This window comes from Akebia trifoliata, chromosome 6 (assembly GCF_017979445.1).
Source record: "Akebia trifoliata isolate Shusen 1 chromosome 6, ASM1797944v1, whole genome shotgun sequence".
Classification (NCBI taxonomy): Eukaryota; Viridiplantae; Streptophyta; class Magnoliopsida; order Ranunculales; family Lardizabalaceae; genus Akebia; species Akebia trifoliata.
Genome location: NC_141380.1, coordinates 11,617,764 through 11,633,446, shown reverse-complemented (window position 1 = coordinate 11,633,446; position 15,683 = coordinate 11,617,764). Strand labels below are relative to the sequence as shown.

At 35.1% G+C, this 15,683-nt stretch overlaps 1 protein-coding gene and 1 long non-coding RNA gene across 14 annotated transcripts in view; both read right to left on the bottom strand.

The window, feature by feature from the left end:
- LOC147400224 (uncharacterized) overlaps window positions 1–7,537 on the bottom strand; it is a 29,440-nt gene extending 21,903 nt beyond the window's left edge. For 5 of the 9 annotated variants that reach the window (XM_086445836.1, XM_086445838.1, XM_086445839.1 and 2 more), the window contains exons 1-7: window positions 7,018–7,536; window positions 6,184–6,357; window positions 5,500–5,661; window positions 5,010–5,192; window positions 4,564–4,707; window positions 4,202–4,369; window positions 3,948–4,106 (exon numbers count right to left, since the gene is read on the bottom strand). In XM_086445836.1, the coding sequence (XP_086301962.1) occupies window positions 3,948–4,106; window positions 4,202–4,369; window positions 4,564–4,707; window positions 5,010–5,192; window positions 5,500–5,661; window positions 6,184–6,357; window positions 7,018–7,380 (1,353 nt within the window). In that variant the 5' untranslated portion in view covers window positions 7,381–7,536. Of the gene's footprint in view, window positions 1–3,947; window positions 4,107–4,201; window positions 4,370–4,563; window positions 4,708–5,009; window positions 5,193–5,499; window positions 5,662–5,747; window positions 5,993–6,183; window positions 6,358–7,017 lie in introns of those variants that run through there. The other 4 variants (XM_086445842.1, XM_086445837.1, XM_086445844.1 and 1 more) reach the window with 4 other exon arrangements.
- Window positions 7,538–10,200: 2,663 nt separating this feature from the next.
- On the bottom strand, window positions 10,201–13,127 carry LOC147400223 (uncharacterized). 5 transcript variants are annotated; one of them, XR_015179240.1, is made up of 6 exons: window positions 12,306–12,875; window positions 12,146–12,205; window positions 11,967–12,068; window positions 11,767–11,869; window positions 10,615–10,787; window positions 10,201–10,464 (listed from the first exon to the last, which is right to left on the bottom strand). It is a non-coding gene; the product is annotated as an uncharacterized LOC147400223 (long non-coding RNA). The 5 variants fall into 5 exon arrangements; XR_015179239.1 differs by having other exon boundaries at window positions 10,615–11,869; window positions 12,306–12,878; XR_015179237.1 differs by having other exon boundaries at window positions 11,767–12,068; window positions 12,306–12,873.
- Window positions 13,128–15,683: the final 2,556 nt, after the last annotated feature.

The window sequence follows — 15,683 nt, the reverse complement described above, 5'->3', positions numbered from 1 at the left end:
AACCGGTTTGATGGGATGATCGTTGAAGATAAATCTCCACAGGTAACGCTGCAGATTTTGAATAATTGGACCTGTGGCTTCTCTATGGTGCCAATTGCCATACAAAGTACATCTTGAGTACCCCCAGCGGACAATGTGCTAAATATTAATACAAATGGATCAGCGCAAGGGGTGGGATTTGGTTTCATTGGGAGAGACAAAGATGGGATAATTCATTTTGCCGGCTGGAGTAACATTGAGGAAAAAGACACCATTCAGATTGAAATCCAAGCAATCTTGGAAGCAATGAGATTTGCAAGCTCGAGGGATTTCAAACAAATTCTGATTTCTTCAGGTTTTTTATATTCAATCAATTGCATAAAGAGAGACATTATACGTTCATGGAAGTATGAAGAAGCGCTAATGGAAATTGCAGACCAAGCTCGGTGTTTTGATGAATGTGGGTTTGACTTTCAATGGAGAGAACCAAACAAGACAACGGATTTTTTAGCAAAATTGGGTGCTGTTTCGAATGAGTTTTTTATTATTCAAGATTGATCCAATGTTCCTCAAGATCTTCTAAGAATTGCAGAAGAAGATTTATCTTGTATTTACACTTGCTAGCAGTGTTTTCTTGAGAGGGGTCCTTTTAACCCCAGCTTACCAATCAAAAAAAAAAAAACCTCCAAATGAAAAGAAAAAAAGAAGGTATAAAAAGACCCTCCTGGCCCAACCTAGACACTCTAGGATCTTTTTTTGAATTTGTTCTCATTTCAAGTCAAGATTCTTATCCAAGATTTGTATCATTTGCTCATGCCATGTGAATCGCAAGAAACATGTGAAGTGTATGGCTAACCCAATAAAGAAAGTTTCATAAGGTGACTGGAATAGGCTATCATGGGATAAAAGATCTTCTTTCTAAAGAGATTTGATTCGAAAAATTGATCTTGTACGATTCCCAAGAAATCCTTCAATTTCTTCCAGAAACAGACAATTATTCATCAGTTTCTTGCATTCCGTAAATAGCCAGGGCATTGAGGAATATCTAGAAAGGCATTTCGAGAATCGGTATGATTCTATCTCAATTCGTTCCATTTGAAGAAAGGAAGGATCCCAAAGAATAGATCTTTCTTTTAGTTGTTAAATCTCCCTTTAATCTATAAATGTGTGTTGGAGGTATGGTTGAGTGGCTTAAGGCATTGGTTTGCTAAATCAACATACAATCTGTTTGTATCATGGGTTCGAATCCCATTTCCTCTAACACAGAAGTGGAACGGGCAAACGAAATTATATGAGAGAAAAAACCTCTTGGTGGAGTCCCCCAGAGGATAGAATAGCAGTATAACACTACTAGTGCTGAGACATCGACAGGTTCTCTACCCTGCGGGGATGGAAAGACAGAAGTTTTGAGAATCCAAGAGAAAGACACAATGAGACAAGTCGTTTATCATTACAATAGGTTTCAAGTGAAAGTGCATTGATGAATGCAGCCGAGGCATCCTAACAAACCATCAGACTTGAACCTTGTTCATATATGACCCGATCAATTCGATCAGGCGCGAGCCCATCTATTTTCACTCAAGCTCACATTCTTGCTTCCACTTCGTCCACACCTGCCCACACAGTACTTCTCTCTAAGGCAGAACACTCACCTACTGATGCATTTTACATCCCACAACTTTGGCAGGTCACTTAGCCTTGTTCATCTTTGGCGCAAGAGTGTTTGATCAGTGAGTTATTTGTTATTTTCTATTCCATTGCTGGATAGAACCGAAAAACAAAGTCATTATTCCTCTTCTGCGAATATCCAAATTTTGATGCCTAATATCCCATAGATAATTTAAACAATACGAAGAAATTTTGGCTGTTAATCGGAATGGCTTGTGGATATTGAACAGCTATCCTAACTAATCCAAATAAGATAACAAATACAATCCAAGAAGTAATGAGTACTTGGGCATGGATTTGAAAACCTCATATTTGCTAACAAAAATGTTAGCCTACTTCCACATTGAATATATCGTATTAAACCTTTTAGAGAATTGATAGAACAGTAAAACATTAATTGATGGGGACATCAGATCATCACCCTCTAAATATTACCATAGGAGAAGGAAATCACAAGCTTCCTTGTGGATTAATGACAGATACAGAGAGGACTTGAAGACCACATGTGCAAAATCTTTTGAAGACTCCACATTGAAGAGTGCATATGGGTTGCATTTGGATCGAGGACTTGTTGGTTGAATTAGAATGACCAACATGTGACCATAGTGTTAGAATACTTAGGATTTATTTAATTTTCTGTTTTAGACTTTATTTTGGATTTTTTTTTTTATGTTTTGGCCTTATATTTATGTTTTATTGGCCCATGGTCATAATATAGATGTTTGGGGGTAGTTTAGTAACTTTAGGTTGTCTTTTATTTAAATTTTTTAAGGTCTGAAATTTTAGGAGAGTAAAAGTTACGAAAATTATATAATTTTTGTAATTTATCTTTTACTAAGGGTGGCTTAGGTCTTTTCTCTTTAGAGTATTGTTTTTACTATTTAAGGACATCTTTATGTTATTTTATGAAAAAATTTTAATACAATTTACATAATTTCTGATTTTCCTACCTTGAGTGTTAGGGCATTTATCTTGGTGAGTCATCTATCTCTTCTATTTTCTTCTTGGTTTGCAGGTATAGTCTAATTTCTTCTTCTTTTCATCTTATTTTCATAATTTTCTGTGATTTTTCTGTTACTAAACCCTAGGTGAGCCCTTACCAACACCTTTTTAGAAATCCTACACATACTAAAACCTACCAAAACCCCTCCCAAAATTATCATGTTAGCCGCCTAGCCCAAACCAGTCCAAAAAATCCTTGTCTAGTCGACCTAAATCAACCACAAAATCATCTCTATTTGTAATCCAATAATTTACAACCAACTTAGACTATCCTAAAATCCTTATTTTTATTAATCTAACATTATTTCAACCCTAGATCAAAACTTAGAAACCTTAATTTTCTAAATCTTCTTAGATATTGTTAGACTAATACCCTAAGCTAGCTGGAAGTTCTACCTTCCATAAGATCCCTCAATTTTATATTTTAGATTCAGACCGGCGGGACTTAAAACATTGTTTAGAATTATTTGTTAGCTATTTACTAGACTTATCTTATTTCTTTGTCGTAAAATCTGGTACCTTATAATATTCATTGTCCTTGATAAATTTTTTAGCAATCTCAGAACCATCATTTTAGTTAGTTTCATAATCCTGCATCATTAATCTTGCCCTCTGACTAAAATATAACTTAAAAAGAAATTATTTTGATTCACATGTACATATTAATCGATAGATAGATAATGCCTAAGCCTAAGTACTCCATAATCAATCACATAACAATATGATTTTACACAAACACATGAAAATAGTGACAACAATTTAAATTGCAACCCTGACATGCAGCATAGAGACATTGCTGCAAATTCTCACATAAAAGCAAGATTTTTTTATAGACCAAACATAAGATTTTTTTCCTTAAAACAGAAGATCAAAACCATGCATCATGCTTCATTGCCAAATTAAAAAATTTATCATTTCTTACCAACAATCTATATTTTAAATTGTGTGCATGGACAATCACTGTTTTCATTTGAATAGACACACCATGCCTTTCTTCAAATCATAACATTTGACACAACCATGAGATGCCAATCATGAATCATAGTCGAAACATAAGATTTGAACAGTAATCATAGGATTTTTATCAAAGACAAAAAAAAATCTGTTTGGTTAAAATTTGACTTGAAAAGAGATTTCAAGTCATAAATTGTAGAATTTTAGAAACGTTGCTCAATGTGAACCATTGGGCTTTTTTATTTTTTTATTTTTTCTAACAAAACTGAGGTTTGGCTCAATATTGAACCAGTAAAATAATTCTAAGTCGAACAGCAAATTTCCCAACACTGGATAATGCAAACCTTTGCACAATGCCTGACAGTGTGCTCATAACTCCCACAAATGTAGCATGGCTTTTTCCATTTCTTTGGTATACAGTTCACAGCCGTATGGCCTTCTTCACCACAATTGTAGCACGTTGCCCGACTGATACCTGGATTATTGAAGTACCTCAGTTTACTCTGTTAAAAGATAGAAGAAAAAAGGAGGCACATAAGCAATTCATCTACTTTTATTTTCCACAAACTTATTTTGAAATCAATGAAGTTCAGCTCACAAGAAGCTTCCGTAGCACAATATTGTCTGCTATCTCAACTGCATCTGCTTCTATGGGTTTAGAGGTTTGTACAGCTCTAGCTGTATCCACCAGTTCCTCTGTCTCTACAACACCAACCACATTTGTCGTAACAATATCCTGAATCTCTTCTATGTATGCAGAATTGACCTAACGTAACAGAAATGGCCAAATGGGTTACTGTGAGAGAGATTGCAAGCTTAACATCTTGATACCCATTTTCAAATACAGCAACTTATCAAACTTAAACATAGATGATGTGTTCTGTAGCAAGTTTTTTTTTTTTTGAAAAGTAAAAAAAAAAAAAAAAACTGTATCTGCCAGTTTTTGTCCGATAACTCAACTGCTTCCACTTTTGCTTCCATGGGTTTGGCGGTTTGTACAGCTCTAACAGTGTCCGCCAGTTTCTCTATTCCTCCTACAGTAACTGTATCTGTTTCCATGGATGTAACCGTTCCCTGAAGCTCTTCTGTGTCAACAGCATTGACCTAAAGCAACAGAAATGCCCAAATTGGCCATTGTAAGAAACATTGCAAGCTTAACATCTCAATACCCATTTTCCAAATACAGCAATTTATCAAATTTAAGGCAAAATTGCAAATAAAAATATCAAAATTGGTCTAACAAAAAAAAAATACATTTGACCCAGTAATGGCCAACTTGATCAAATAGTCACGAAAAGGGATCTAACTAAAACCTTGTTTTGGGGGAGGGTGACATGAATCGTATCAAATTCAAACTTAAACATAGATGTGTTTGAGGATTCAAAAGAAAATTAAGTTCAACTCACAAGACACTCCTGTAGCATGACATTGTCCAATATCGCAACTCCTTCGGCTTCTGCTTCCATAGGTTTGAAGGTTTGGACAAGTCTAAATGTGTCCACTAGTCCCTCTGTTTCTACAACACCAACAGTAACTATTGCCATGGATGTAACAGTATCCTGAAACTCTTTTGTGTGCGGAGCACTAACCTAAAGCAACAGAAATGCCCAAATTGGCTTCTGTAAGAGAGATTGCTACCTGAACATCTCAATACCCATGTTTCAAATTTGACAAATTTAAGGCAACATTGCAAATAAAAAATCCAAATTTGATCTTATAAAAATTTCCCATTTGATCAAGCAATTATCTGAGATGCTCAAACAGTTGCAAAAAAGAATCTAATTCAATCTCCTTTTTCAGGAGGGTTGCATAAATTGAAACGAATTCAAACTTAACCATTGATGTATTTGATGGTTCAAAAGACAATGAAGTTCAACTCACGATAAGCTTCCGTACCTCAATATTGTCCGATATCTCAACTGCTGCTGCTTCCATGGGTTTAGAGGTTAGTACAGTTCTAACTGCATCCACTAGTTCCTTGGTCTCTACAACACCAACCTTATCAGTTGCCATGGATGTAACTGTTTCTTGAAGTTCTCTTGTATCCACAGCATTGACCTAAAGCAACAGAAACACCCAAATCAGTCACTTTAAGAGAGATTGCAAGCTTCACATCTTAATAAAAACTCGTTTTGACGTCTCACCTCGCCCATGAATGGGACCAAGTCGTCTCGGCCGAGTTTTCCAATACGTTTGAGCTTCTCGTTCAACCATGAGAGAAATGAACCGTGGTTTTAAATCTTGTCCAATATGTTTGACTCGTCTATCCATCTCATTGGTGGATGATACCGAGATGTATCGGACGAGTCATCTCGGTCTCGGACGAGATTTAAAACCATGCTTGATATCCATTTCTTAAGCACGGCAATTTATCAAATTTAAGGCAACACTGCAAATAATAATCCAAAATTGGTCTAACTAAAATAATCCATTTGAACTAGCAATTAACCAACTTGATCAAAGTGTCGCAAAAGGAAACTAATTCAATCCTATTTTTTGAGAGGCAGCTTTAAATCGAATAGAATTCAAACTTAACCATATATGTGTTTGAGGATTCAAAAGAAATGAAATTCAACTTACGAGAAGCTTTCCTAGCACGATATTGTCCGATATCCCAACTGCTTCTGGTTCCATGGCTTTGGAGGTTTGTACAGTTCCTGTAACTACTAGGTCCTCTGTCTCTACAACACCAACTGTATCTGTTTCCATGGATGTAGCCGTTTTATGATGCTTTTCTGTGCCTGTAGCATTGACCTAATAACCAACAGAAATGTGCAAATTGGGTACTGTAAGATAGACTGCAAACCTAACATCTCAATACCCATTTTTCAAATGACTAATGCTGAAGTGACCTCAAAATCGTACAGCATATTGCACATCCTGACATGAAAGTGTGTAGGAACCATAGCTTTTCAACGAGATACAAGTCAAAAATCATCTATGGGTCCTACACACTTTCTCGTCAGGATGTGCGACATGAGGTACAATCTTGAGGTCACTTCTGCACGACTCTTTTCAAATACAGCAATTTATAAAATTTAAGGTAATATTGCAAATAAAATTCCTAAATTTTTCTTTAAAAAATATTCATTTGATCTAGCTATTATCCGACCTTGATCAAATTGTCGCAAAAGGAGATCCAACTCACATTTAAGGCACTATTGCAAATAAAAGTCCAAATCTGGTCTTAAAAAAAAATTCATTTGATCTAGAAATTAGCCAACTTGATCAAATAGTCTCAAAAAGGGATCAAATTCAACCTTTTTTTTTTGGAGGATGGATTAAAACCGAATCAAATTCAAACTTAGCCATAGATGGGTTTGAGGATTAAAAAAAAAATGAATTTAACTCTAGAGCTCAAAATAATTAAAACTAAACGCGCATAGATTACAAGTAGACCATACAACTACTCACAGTTTTGCCTCCTTCGATCTTCTTACTCTTCTTCTTCTTTTTCCTCTTTTTCTTTTTCTTTTTCCACCCCCAAATCACCTCCGAAAGAACCGTATCAGCTCCTCCATGGATTCGATCTGCACCCACTTCGAACTCATCTGAAGATGAACAGATATCGATGATCCCCACAGAAGATCGAACTCCATTACTCGCCTCGAAATCCTTCTCTCGTTTCCTCTTCGCCTCTCGTATTCGCGCTCTCTCCACGATTCCAAGGCTCAGATCCTCCTTCGCCTCCTCCTCATCACTACTAATCAAACAAATTACTGGTTTTTGCAGCTCTTCGTGATCGAGCTTCCCCTTCATTTTCCCTCCGATCGCCATTGTTGCAGAAAACGAAGCTTTATAAGAGAAGGAACAGAAACAGAAGAAACACACCCTAAAACTTATCGATTGAGAAGAAGCTCCAAAGAACTACAAGTGGAAGGAAAGGAGATTGCATGGTTTCGAAAAGTTGGATTTTAGTAATGCCCCCTGAAAATTGAAGAGTAAGATATTAGGTTCAACCCCCTCCCGCTGGCGTAAATTTCCTTTGACTAAAAGTCAACGTCATTTTATTTTATTTTACTGTCAAATTAAAATTGATAAAAAGATATTTTAAAAATATCCCCTATAAAATTAGTAATATTAGATTTACCCACTTGTAAAAATGGAATATTAAGTTTACCTTATCGTAAATCAGCGTTGATGATTTAACAGTGTACCCATCAGGTAAGACCAACAACTAGAGTTTGCTCCTCTAGATTGTAAGTTCGAAACTAATGACCAATTTTTTATTAAAATGTCACATGTGTTATGTGGGGTTGATGCATGTGATCATGGATTAGTCTTATCGAGAATGACTAGAAAATTTAGGTTGGGCTTGTCCTATGGACTGCCTAATTGACCAAGTCCGGATTCTCTACCAACGAGGATACCATGTTTCGAAAAAAAAGAAAGATGATACAATAATGAAATTTTGATTTAATAATTTAAGTATTACAATTCAAGGGAAAACATTAATCTTGCATTTTAAAAGAGGTAAATCTAATATCATCAATTTTATATGGGTGTATTTCTAAAATATCCTTAATAAAAATAAAAGTATGAGCCTTAATTCATAAATAAAAAGGTTTGTTAACTTTGGGTCAGGGGCATAGAATTATTTTGCAAGGGTAAACCTAATATCCCCAATTTCTCAACGAGGTAGTACTAAAATATCCTTCTCAAAACCAGTATGTCATTACTTGTTAGCGGTTTTAAAAGTCAATATCAAGTATCACGTCTTGTCTCGTGGTCTAGGATACCGAATTGACTCGTTTGAGTAGTTCCTTTTTAGATGAGTCAAAAAATTTCAAATTGTAAATCCTTTAAAAATATATATTATATAATTTTAATCTTTTTTTTTTATTACAAGATAAATTAGTCTATATTCTCAGTCACAAAATCTTGACTCCCCTACAGCTCGAGCCTTCTTCTTTTCTTGGGATCTCATGTCATCCTTTTGTCATAAGCAACGGAAAAGATGCAAATGAAAGCCCCCTCTTATGGGTGCCTGGACTTTGAACACATGTTTCTATGAAAGGCCTCCTAGGTAGTCATGGTGCTTTCATCAAAAACCAACAAGGTACCCTCCCCTCCCCCTCCCCCTCCCCCTCCCCTCATGGCTTATGTAGGTTGCACCACAACAGAGTATGTCCTTTACCATAAGCTTATAGCCATAAGAAAAGGACTCAATCTTACAAACAAATTTGGGTGTGATAGGTTCGTGATATCTTCTGATTCTCAATTAGCGGTTCAAATATTACAATCTTCCATGATTCCTCATTGGCAGGCTAGCCATTTGGTCAAAGAAATCAAGTTAGGCATGGACAAATTGATAAGTGTTCAATGTTCACATGTTTATAGGAAAACTAACAAAGTAGTTGATTACCTTTCTACTATGTATTCCATTGTCTAGAGGGCACCTTAAGGCCCCAAGACTTAAGTGATGAACTAAATTTTATTGTGGAAGGTGACGTGCATGCTCGGTCCTACATAAGGCTTTAATTTCGCATCTATCTTAGCGATTGGAGGTCTACTTAAACCCCCGATTACCTTCGAAACAAATATATTTTTCTTTCATATATAATAAATGAATTACTAAAATAATAATTATTTTACATTAAAAACACAAAATCCACGACTCGACCAAGTTTGCATTACCTCAATCAAACAAGTCAATGTGATGGAAGATTGACATTGACAATTACCTCGGAGATCAGATGACTCACCTGATCTCGGAAGAGTCATCAAAAAAATCGAATTGAGTTTTAAAGTTGTGATCTTGTCTCATCATGTCTTGTATCGTCTTACCCATTATATTCACCTAACTTATAGATACTCATCATCATCAAATTCATTCCAAAACTTTGGTCCCAATTAATGAATCCAAATCTTTTCATACTGCATGGTATTATGCAATTATAGTTATACAATAATTCTAATTCGTTTCATAGATTTTATTTTTCGCTTTTTTCGATAAGCAAGAATGAGGGATTCATTTTTCTTGAGAATCCCAAGGAGTAATACAAGTCTCATCTCAAAAATTTTGCCAAAGCTTAAACAAAAAAAGATGAAATGACGAACAGTGTTGTCGTTGGTGGGGAGAGTAATGTTGGCCCAGGTAGACCACAGGTCTTCAAGGTCCAAAAATGTTGGCTCAAGAATAATCTCATGCTAGGAGTAGCGGAGAAAGGTGGTAAAGGCATCACGGAGATGGTGTTATTTGAAGAGGATAGAGTTTGCCTGTCACACGTGTTGGTTGATGCTTTGCATTTGCCATCAGGGAAGGTTTTTTGGAACAAATTTGTAGTGTTGGGAAAGTTCATGACTGCTTTTGGATATCAGAATGAGTATGGGAGGTTTATTACACTATGTGAAAAAGGCCCATATTTGACGGTCTTAGCCCGTCAAATTTTGAGAAATTTGATGGACCCTCTCGTCAAATATTCTCTTGTAGAATTTTTTTTTTTTTGACGGCCCTGGACTATCAAATTATTGGAGAATGGACTTAAAAAAAAACAAAAAAAAATCCATAGAGTATGACCATCAAATTTGGAGGTTTAACAAACAATAGCACGGTCCTCTAATTCACCAAATAATAAAAAAAATCAGAAAAAGAAAAATCATAAAACAAGCTCCAAATTAAACTAAATAACCCAAAATTAATATACATGTAAACCTCTTTATTAAGATTGAAAATTCTGTAGAAGCTACAAATAACTGACAATAAAGCAATATATGATATATATATCTTAGTGTTTTTCCATGTTGGGTAACTATGGTGGCATCGTTTCCTTTGATTTCTGTTACTTCTCCATCTATCCACGCAACCTCCGAATCCTCAGCCCACACGTGTGAGCCGACGACGATATTAACAGGAGTTCCCTGAATTAAGCAAAGATCCATTTGGTTCAGTCAAATATGTTAAAAGAAAACACAATGGTGATATTGACATTTAGAGCTGCAAATATTTGAACTGTTTCACATAGACATTCAAACAAAGAAAGATTTGATCAAAAACAAAAAAATCCATGCCATATGCAATTCATCTATCACAATAATTCCAACTTCAGAAAGATGCCCTTCTTCCAACAATCTGTTGAGTAAAGAATTTGCTTTCTCTATAGTGCAGATAGCTACAGAAGTATCTTTAGGCAGTGTTCCACCTCCTTGATCACATCTTCAATACTAAATATAGAATACGGAACCTGCAAGTAACAAGAGAGACAATAAAAATACCTTTTCTGCACAAATTGACACATATGGCAGTACAAGAATTGCCATTTTTCCAGTTGACACGATTCGTCACAACATCAAGATTTCAACAACAAAACTTTTACCAACACTGTGACGATTCAACAGCAAGATTAAGCATCGGCTAAATACCCAAAAATATATGAAATGCTTCCAAAATCAGGTGTAACTTTTTATTAATAGTAGCCATTCAAGTGCCACTCAAACCTCTTTGATAACTCAAAGAATTTCCATCAAAGACTAACACAATGACAATGGTATACATTCATAAGAAATAAGAAAGCTATAAAAGCGAGTTTTCATGCAATGAATCACGAACTAATGTTACAACCTTCATTGATGCAGACAAAAATACACAAATAAAAACCTTACTAACCAACACAAAAATGGTTCCCAAAGTACTTCAATCATGGAAGGAGCTGAGTATTCTTATAGAAAAACGACTGTTTAGCTACATGTGTTTCTTTTAAAGCACCCCAAAATTCTTAGGGGAACTAAAAACCTAAAGGTTAATTTTACTAATACAAATATTTTTGCTTATAGTACTGTCTTTTCTCTTATGTGGGCAAGTGCGCACCGTCCATAATATAGAAATCAATATCTCTTTCCTAGGCATCAGTCCACCACAGATTTAGTTAGCAATTGAATTTTAACCTCTTGCTTATTTTGGCATGGAATGAGGTAAAGCCCAACCTACGAAGCTTTATAAGATGCCAAACTATAAACAAGTCAACTCATTTCATAAACAAAGCCTTATCTCAAGGATTTGGGGTCGTATAAACAAAGCTTGTTCCTCCATTCCACTCTACCTAAAACCACGTCTACCTAAACAAACACCATCTAACCCACCATCATCATTAAAACCATATCTCAAGAGTAGAAGAAAATATACACTCAACAAATATATAGTCTCACGCATGCATGTACACACACCTTTATTGTACCAACTAGACCATACATAAATCCAAGAAGAAACCTTGTAATAAGTGCCATCCAAAAGCTTGTAATGAGGCCAAAGAGAGTGTTGAATATGACCCTGATATGTATTATTAAAACAGAGTAAATGACATAAATAGTTTTGAGACAACAATTCAAGTTTAATTATATAGGGAATAATGTCAAGCAATACTAACACTGAAATTGTGCCCAACACTATAACAGGTTTCGACCATATCGATCAGCTATAACTCCCCAAAGAACAGAAGTTAAAGCTCTTCCAAACATATATGAAGCTCCTACAACACATTAAACGCATTATAAGCCTTGTATTATGAAGTACTCAAATGAGATACCATCGCTAACACGTGCTCACCCACAAAACCAGCATAGATCCAATATCTTCTTCCCTTTCCGCAATATGAAAGTCTTGTATCTACAATGAAATTTACTTTATAAGAATATTTAGCACAAATTTGACGTGAATATGGGCAAATTGACAGAAAGATAAGTGATGAAGTAAAATACACACTTACCATGAAGTAAAGAAATGGAAAAAGAGATGAAGTTGGCAAACCAGAAAATGTATATAACATAGAAAGGGAGGTTAAGGGTTAGACAAATCGAGTCATGACAACCCAGGCCACATAGGAGCTGGTTTCATTTTTTGTGTTGTAGAGTGTGAGTTGATCAAGGCTGGCTATAGACACTTCAGATGGTTACGAATACGCCATCATTGAATGGTCGAGGCACAAATTCTTAAAAGGTGTGAGCAGAGTGAAACACGAACACTACACTATGTAACGCAGTGTCATTGGTTCATAGGCAACTTTAAGAGTACATTGTGACCATTATTCAATCACACAAAACACTTTCCTGACTAACTTAGTCAGGAAAAAATGCCTTACTAAGGCTCATCCACCTCAAAACAAAACCTTGAGATTAGTCAGGATTTATGAATCTCAATGTTTTGTTTGCCTTTTTTCCTTACTACGTTAATCAAGCTAGTCCTACTCTTATCCAATTATGTAACAATATACTCAAGTTTCTCATACAGCGAGAATAGGATCAATTGAGAATCAGTTATCAAGAAATCTCCATTAGAAGGAATTAAAGGATAAACACAAATTTTGTACTATTTTAATAGCCAACTTGCATACCTTCCCTTCGGGTTTGTTCCTTTACGGAACTAGAGGAGAATGGTACCTTCTGCAAGCACATCCTGGTCGTAGAGAGATCTCACAATTTTAGGGAATAACTTTATTAGTTTAGCATCCTCGTAGCATTGGATCTGAACTTTGTACAGGAGTTCCAGCTCCAACTTTCCACTTGTACAAAAGGTATTCAAAAGTTTTGCCCATGTTTTTACCTGTCCAAAAACACACATTCCACTTGTACACTAGGTTAATGTGAACTTCTCAACTAAACTGAGAATAATTAAAATATTACCTTAATGCACTAGTAAGGGATGATGACCTTGACAAAGATGTTGGTGACCATTTTATCGATGAAACGTCAGATAATAAGGATGCCAATGAAGATGACATTGAATTTTTATTATTTTGACCAGATGATGGTTCCTAATTTGGATTCATGATTATATTGTTTTCTATATTTTGAATAATATAAATTTTAAACATGTCGTGGGAATTGATATTAATAAGGATTAGGCAATCTTGTAGAAACATGCTCTCTGTAAAAAAGGGGATTGATTATACCTTTGAAAGAAGAATTTGTAAACCAGCATATTTGTTGTCCCAAGAGAATTCAGCAACTGCCCATTCAGTTCCACCCAAGGATACCGCATTATCTACCACATATTTTAGATAATATTCTTCACCCGTTGCTCGATATAGCCAACCAGCAGATCATAGCAGTTCATCCTGAAGTTCACCATCACATATATATAGTATTAACCAAATAATGAGAAAAAAAAACTGTTGGTGGTGAGGATTAATTTCTTACCGAATAACTAGATTCTGAAGCATAGAACTGCCTAGCACTTGTAATTGACTCGTCATACCGACCTCTAAATCTATCCGCAAATGAGAAAAACTGCAATAATTTCTTAAGAATTAAGCAAATTTTTGCAATGCAAATGATTTGCATTATGTAACCAAGCATATATCAGTAAAATGAAGAGCAATCCTGACATGGAGAAGGTTTCCATTCGTAGGTTATTCTTTGTAAATAAGTTCATCCATCATCTCTCCAAAGAGATAGATTCAAGATAAGTACATGATATGTATTGAACATTACCAAGGTTAACTATATGAAAAAATACAAGAGAAAAATGGGGGGAAAAAAAAAAGAAAAAAGAAAAAGAGAGGTAACAACTTAGATTTAAATAATGTCATAGTCAATGTGACTAAACTGTTTTTGAGATATGAACACACTTTTCCTTTTTTTTATGAATACATGAACACACTGGTGTTAACACTTTCATTAGATCTTTAAACTTTTTTCAAGGGAGTCAAGACCTAGGAAGCATGTATGCCTCTTTCTCATTATGGTAGACCTGAGAAGAATTCTTTTTTCAATCCAATGAGAAGAAAGGATGACATTTTCCACTTAGGCAATATGTATGAAAAATAATTAATAAGAATCAAAATAAGTATCAAACCAAGTATAGAAGAAATGATAATAGGCCAATCAATTTACCAATTTGGTGGAACATGTCACGTGGTAGCCATGCAATGAAGATTTGACAATTTGTAATTGTGTGTGTTTGTATGTGCATGTGTTTAGCACACATTTGTGCATAGTATCTCTGAGCATACATATCATGTTTCTTTGCAAAGTAAGAATGTGAAGGCAGTTAAAAGAGAGTTAAGGACCTCCTAACCATCACCACCATCATCATCAAAGTCTTACAACAAATGTTTGTTTAATAAGGATCTAACCAGATTCCTGTTAATCTGGATGGCATATAGATATGTGCTTAGAAGTTAATAAAACATCACTTTTATTGACAATCTACAGAGTAGAAATTATATCAACAAGATGCAAAAATGTGTGGGCATGAGAGAATTCAATTTCAGAGAGCATGCCTGATTAAAAGCCGAAAAAATATAATCTGCAATGTTGCTCATACATTTTCCGAATGCATTCATTTCTATCTTTCGAATGCCCTTATTACATTGACTATATACAAGCTCAATCTAAAGATACATTCCAATGTTGCTATCAGACTATTATGTCAACCATGACTAAACTATATATTATATGATATATTCCATAGACTGATATTAAGCTTTAACAAATCCTTATGTCATTTACCTATGGAACCAACAATAGTGCAAATATAAGACAAACTAGAAAAAATACATTAGTAACACAATAATAATACTCACCTTTTACAAGACATATAGTCCTCAACTGCTTTGTACTGTTCAGAATCATAACCAGCTAGTCGATACGACATTTTAAACCTTGCCACAAAGTATAATGATGGCACATTGAATATGCAGGCTTTCGTACTAATTGAAGTACTAACGAGACCAGACTTGAGAAAGACAGAAGAGCTTTTAAGATGCATGCACCGACATAAAAATTGCTCTAGATAGAAATGAATGGCAAAACATCTATGCAACCCACCACATAATGTTTCAAGATTCAAATAGGATTTGATAATGATGATGAAAAGGTATTTTGGAGCATGAGACCAATGCAGGTTTTCCTTTCCACAGGGAGGGTAAGTGTAGCCAATTCAACCTTCCATATAAATTGACCATGTAAATGGTGCCAATTTCATGCCTAAAACCTGCATCTTACTACTAATGTAACACCCCGGATTTTCAACTCATGTCTCGAGGAAATTTAATGGTGAGATTTAGAGGAAAATGTCGAAGGAGAGATTTAGAGTAAAATACTCGAATATTGCTATGATTAATTTTGAAGAAAACCGACTTCGC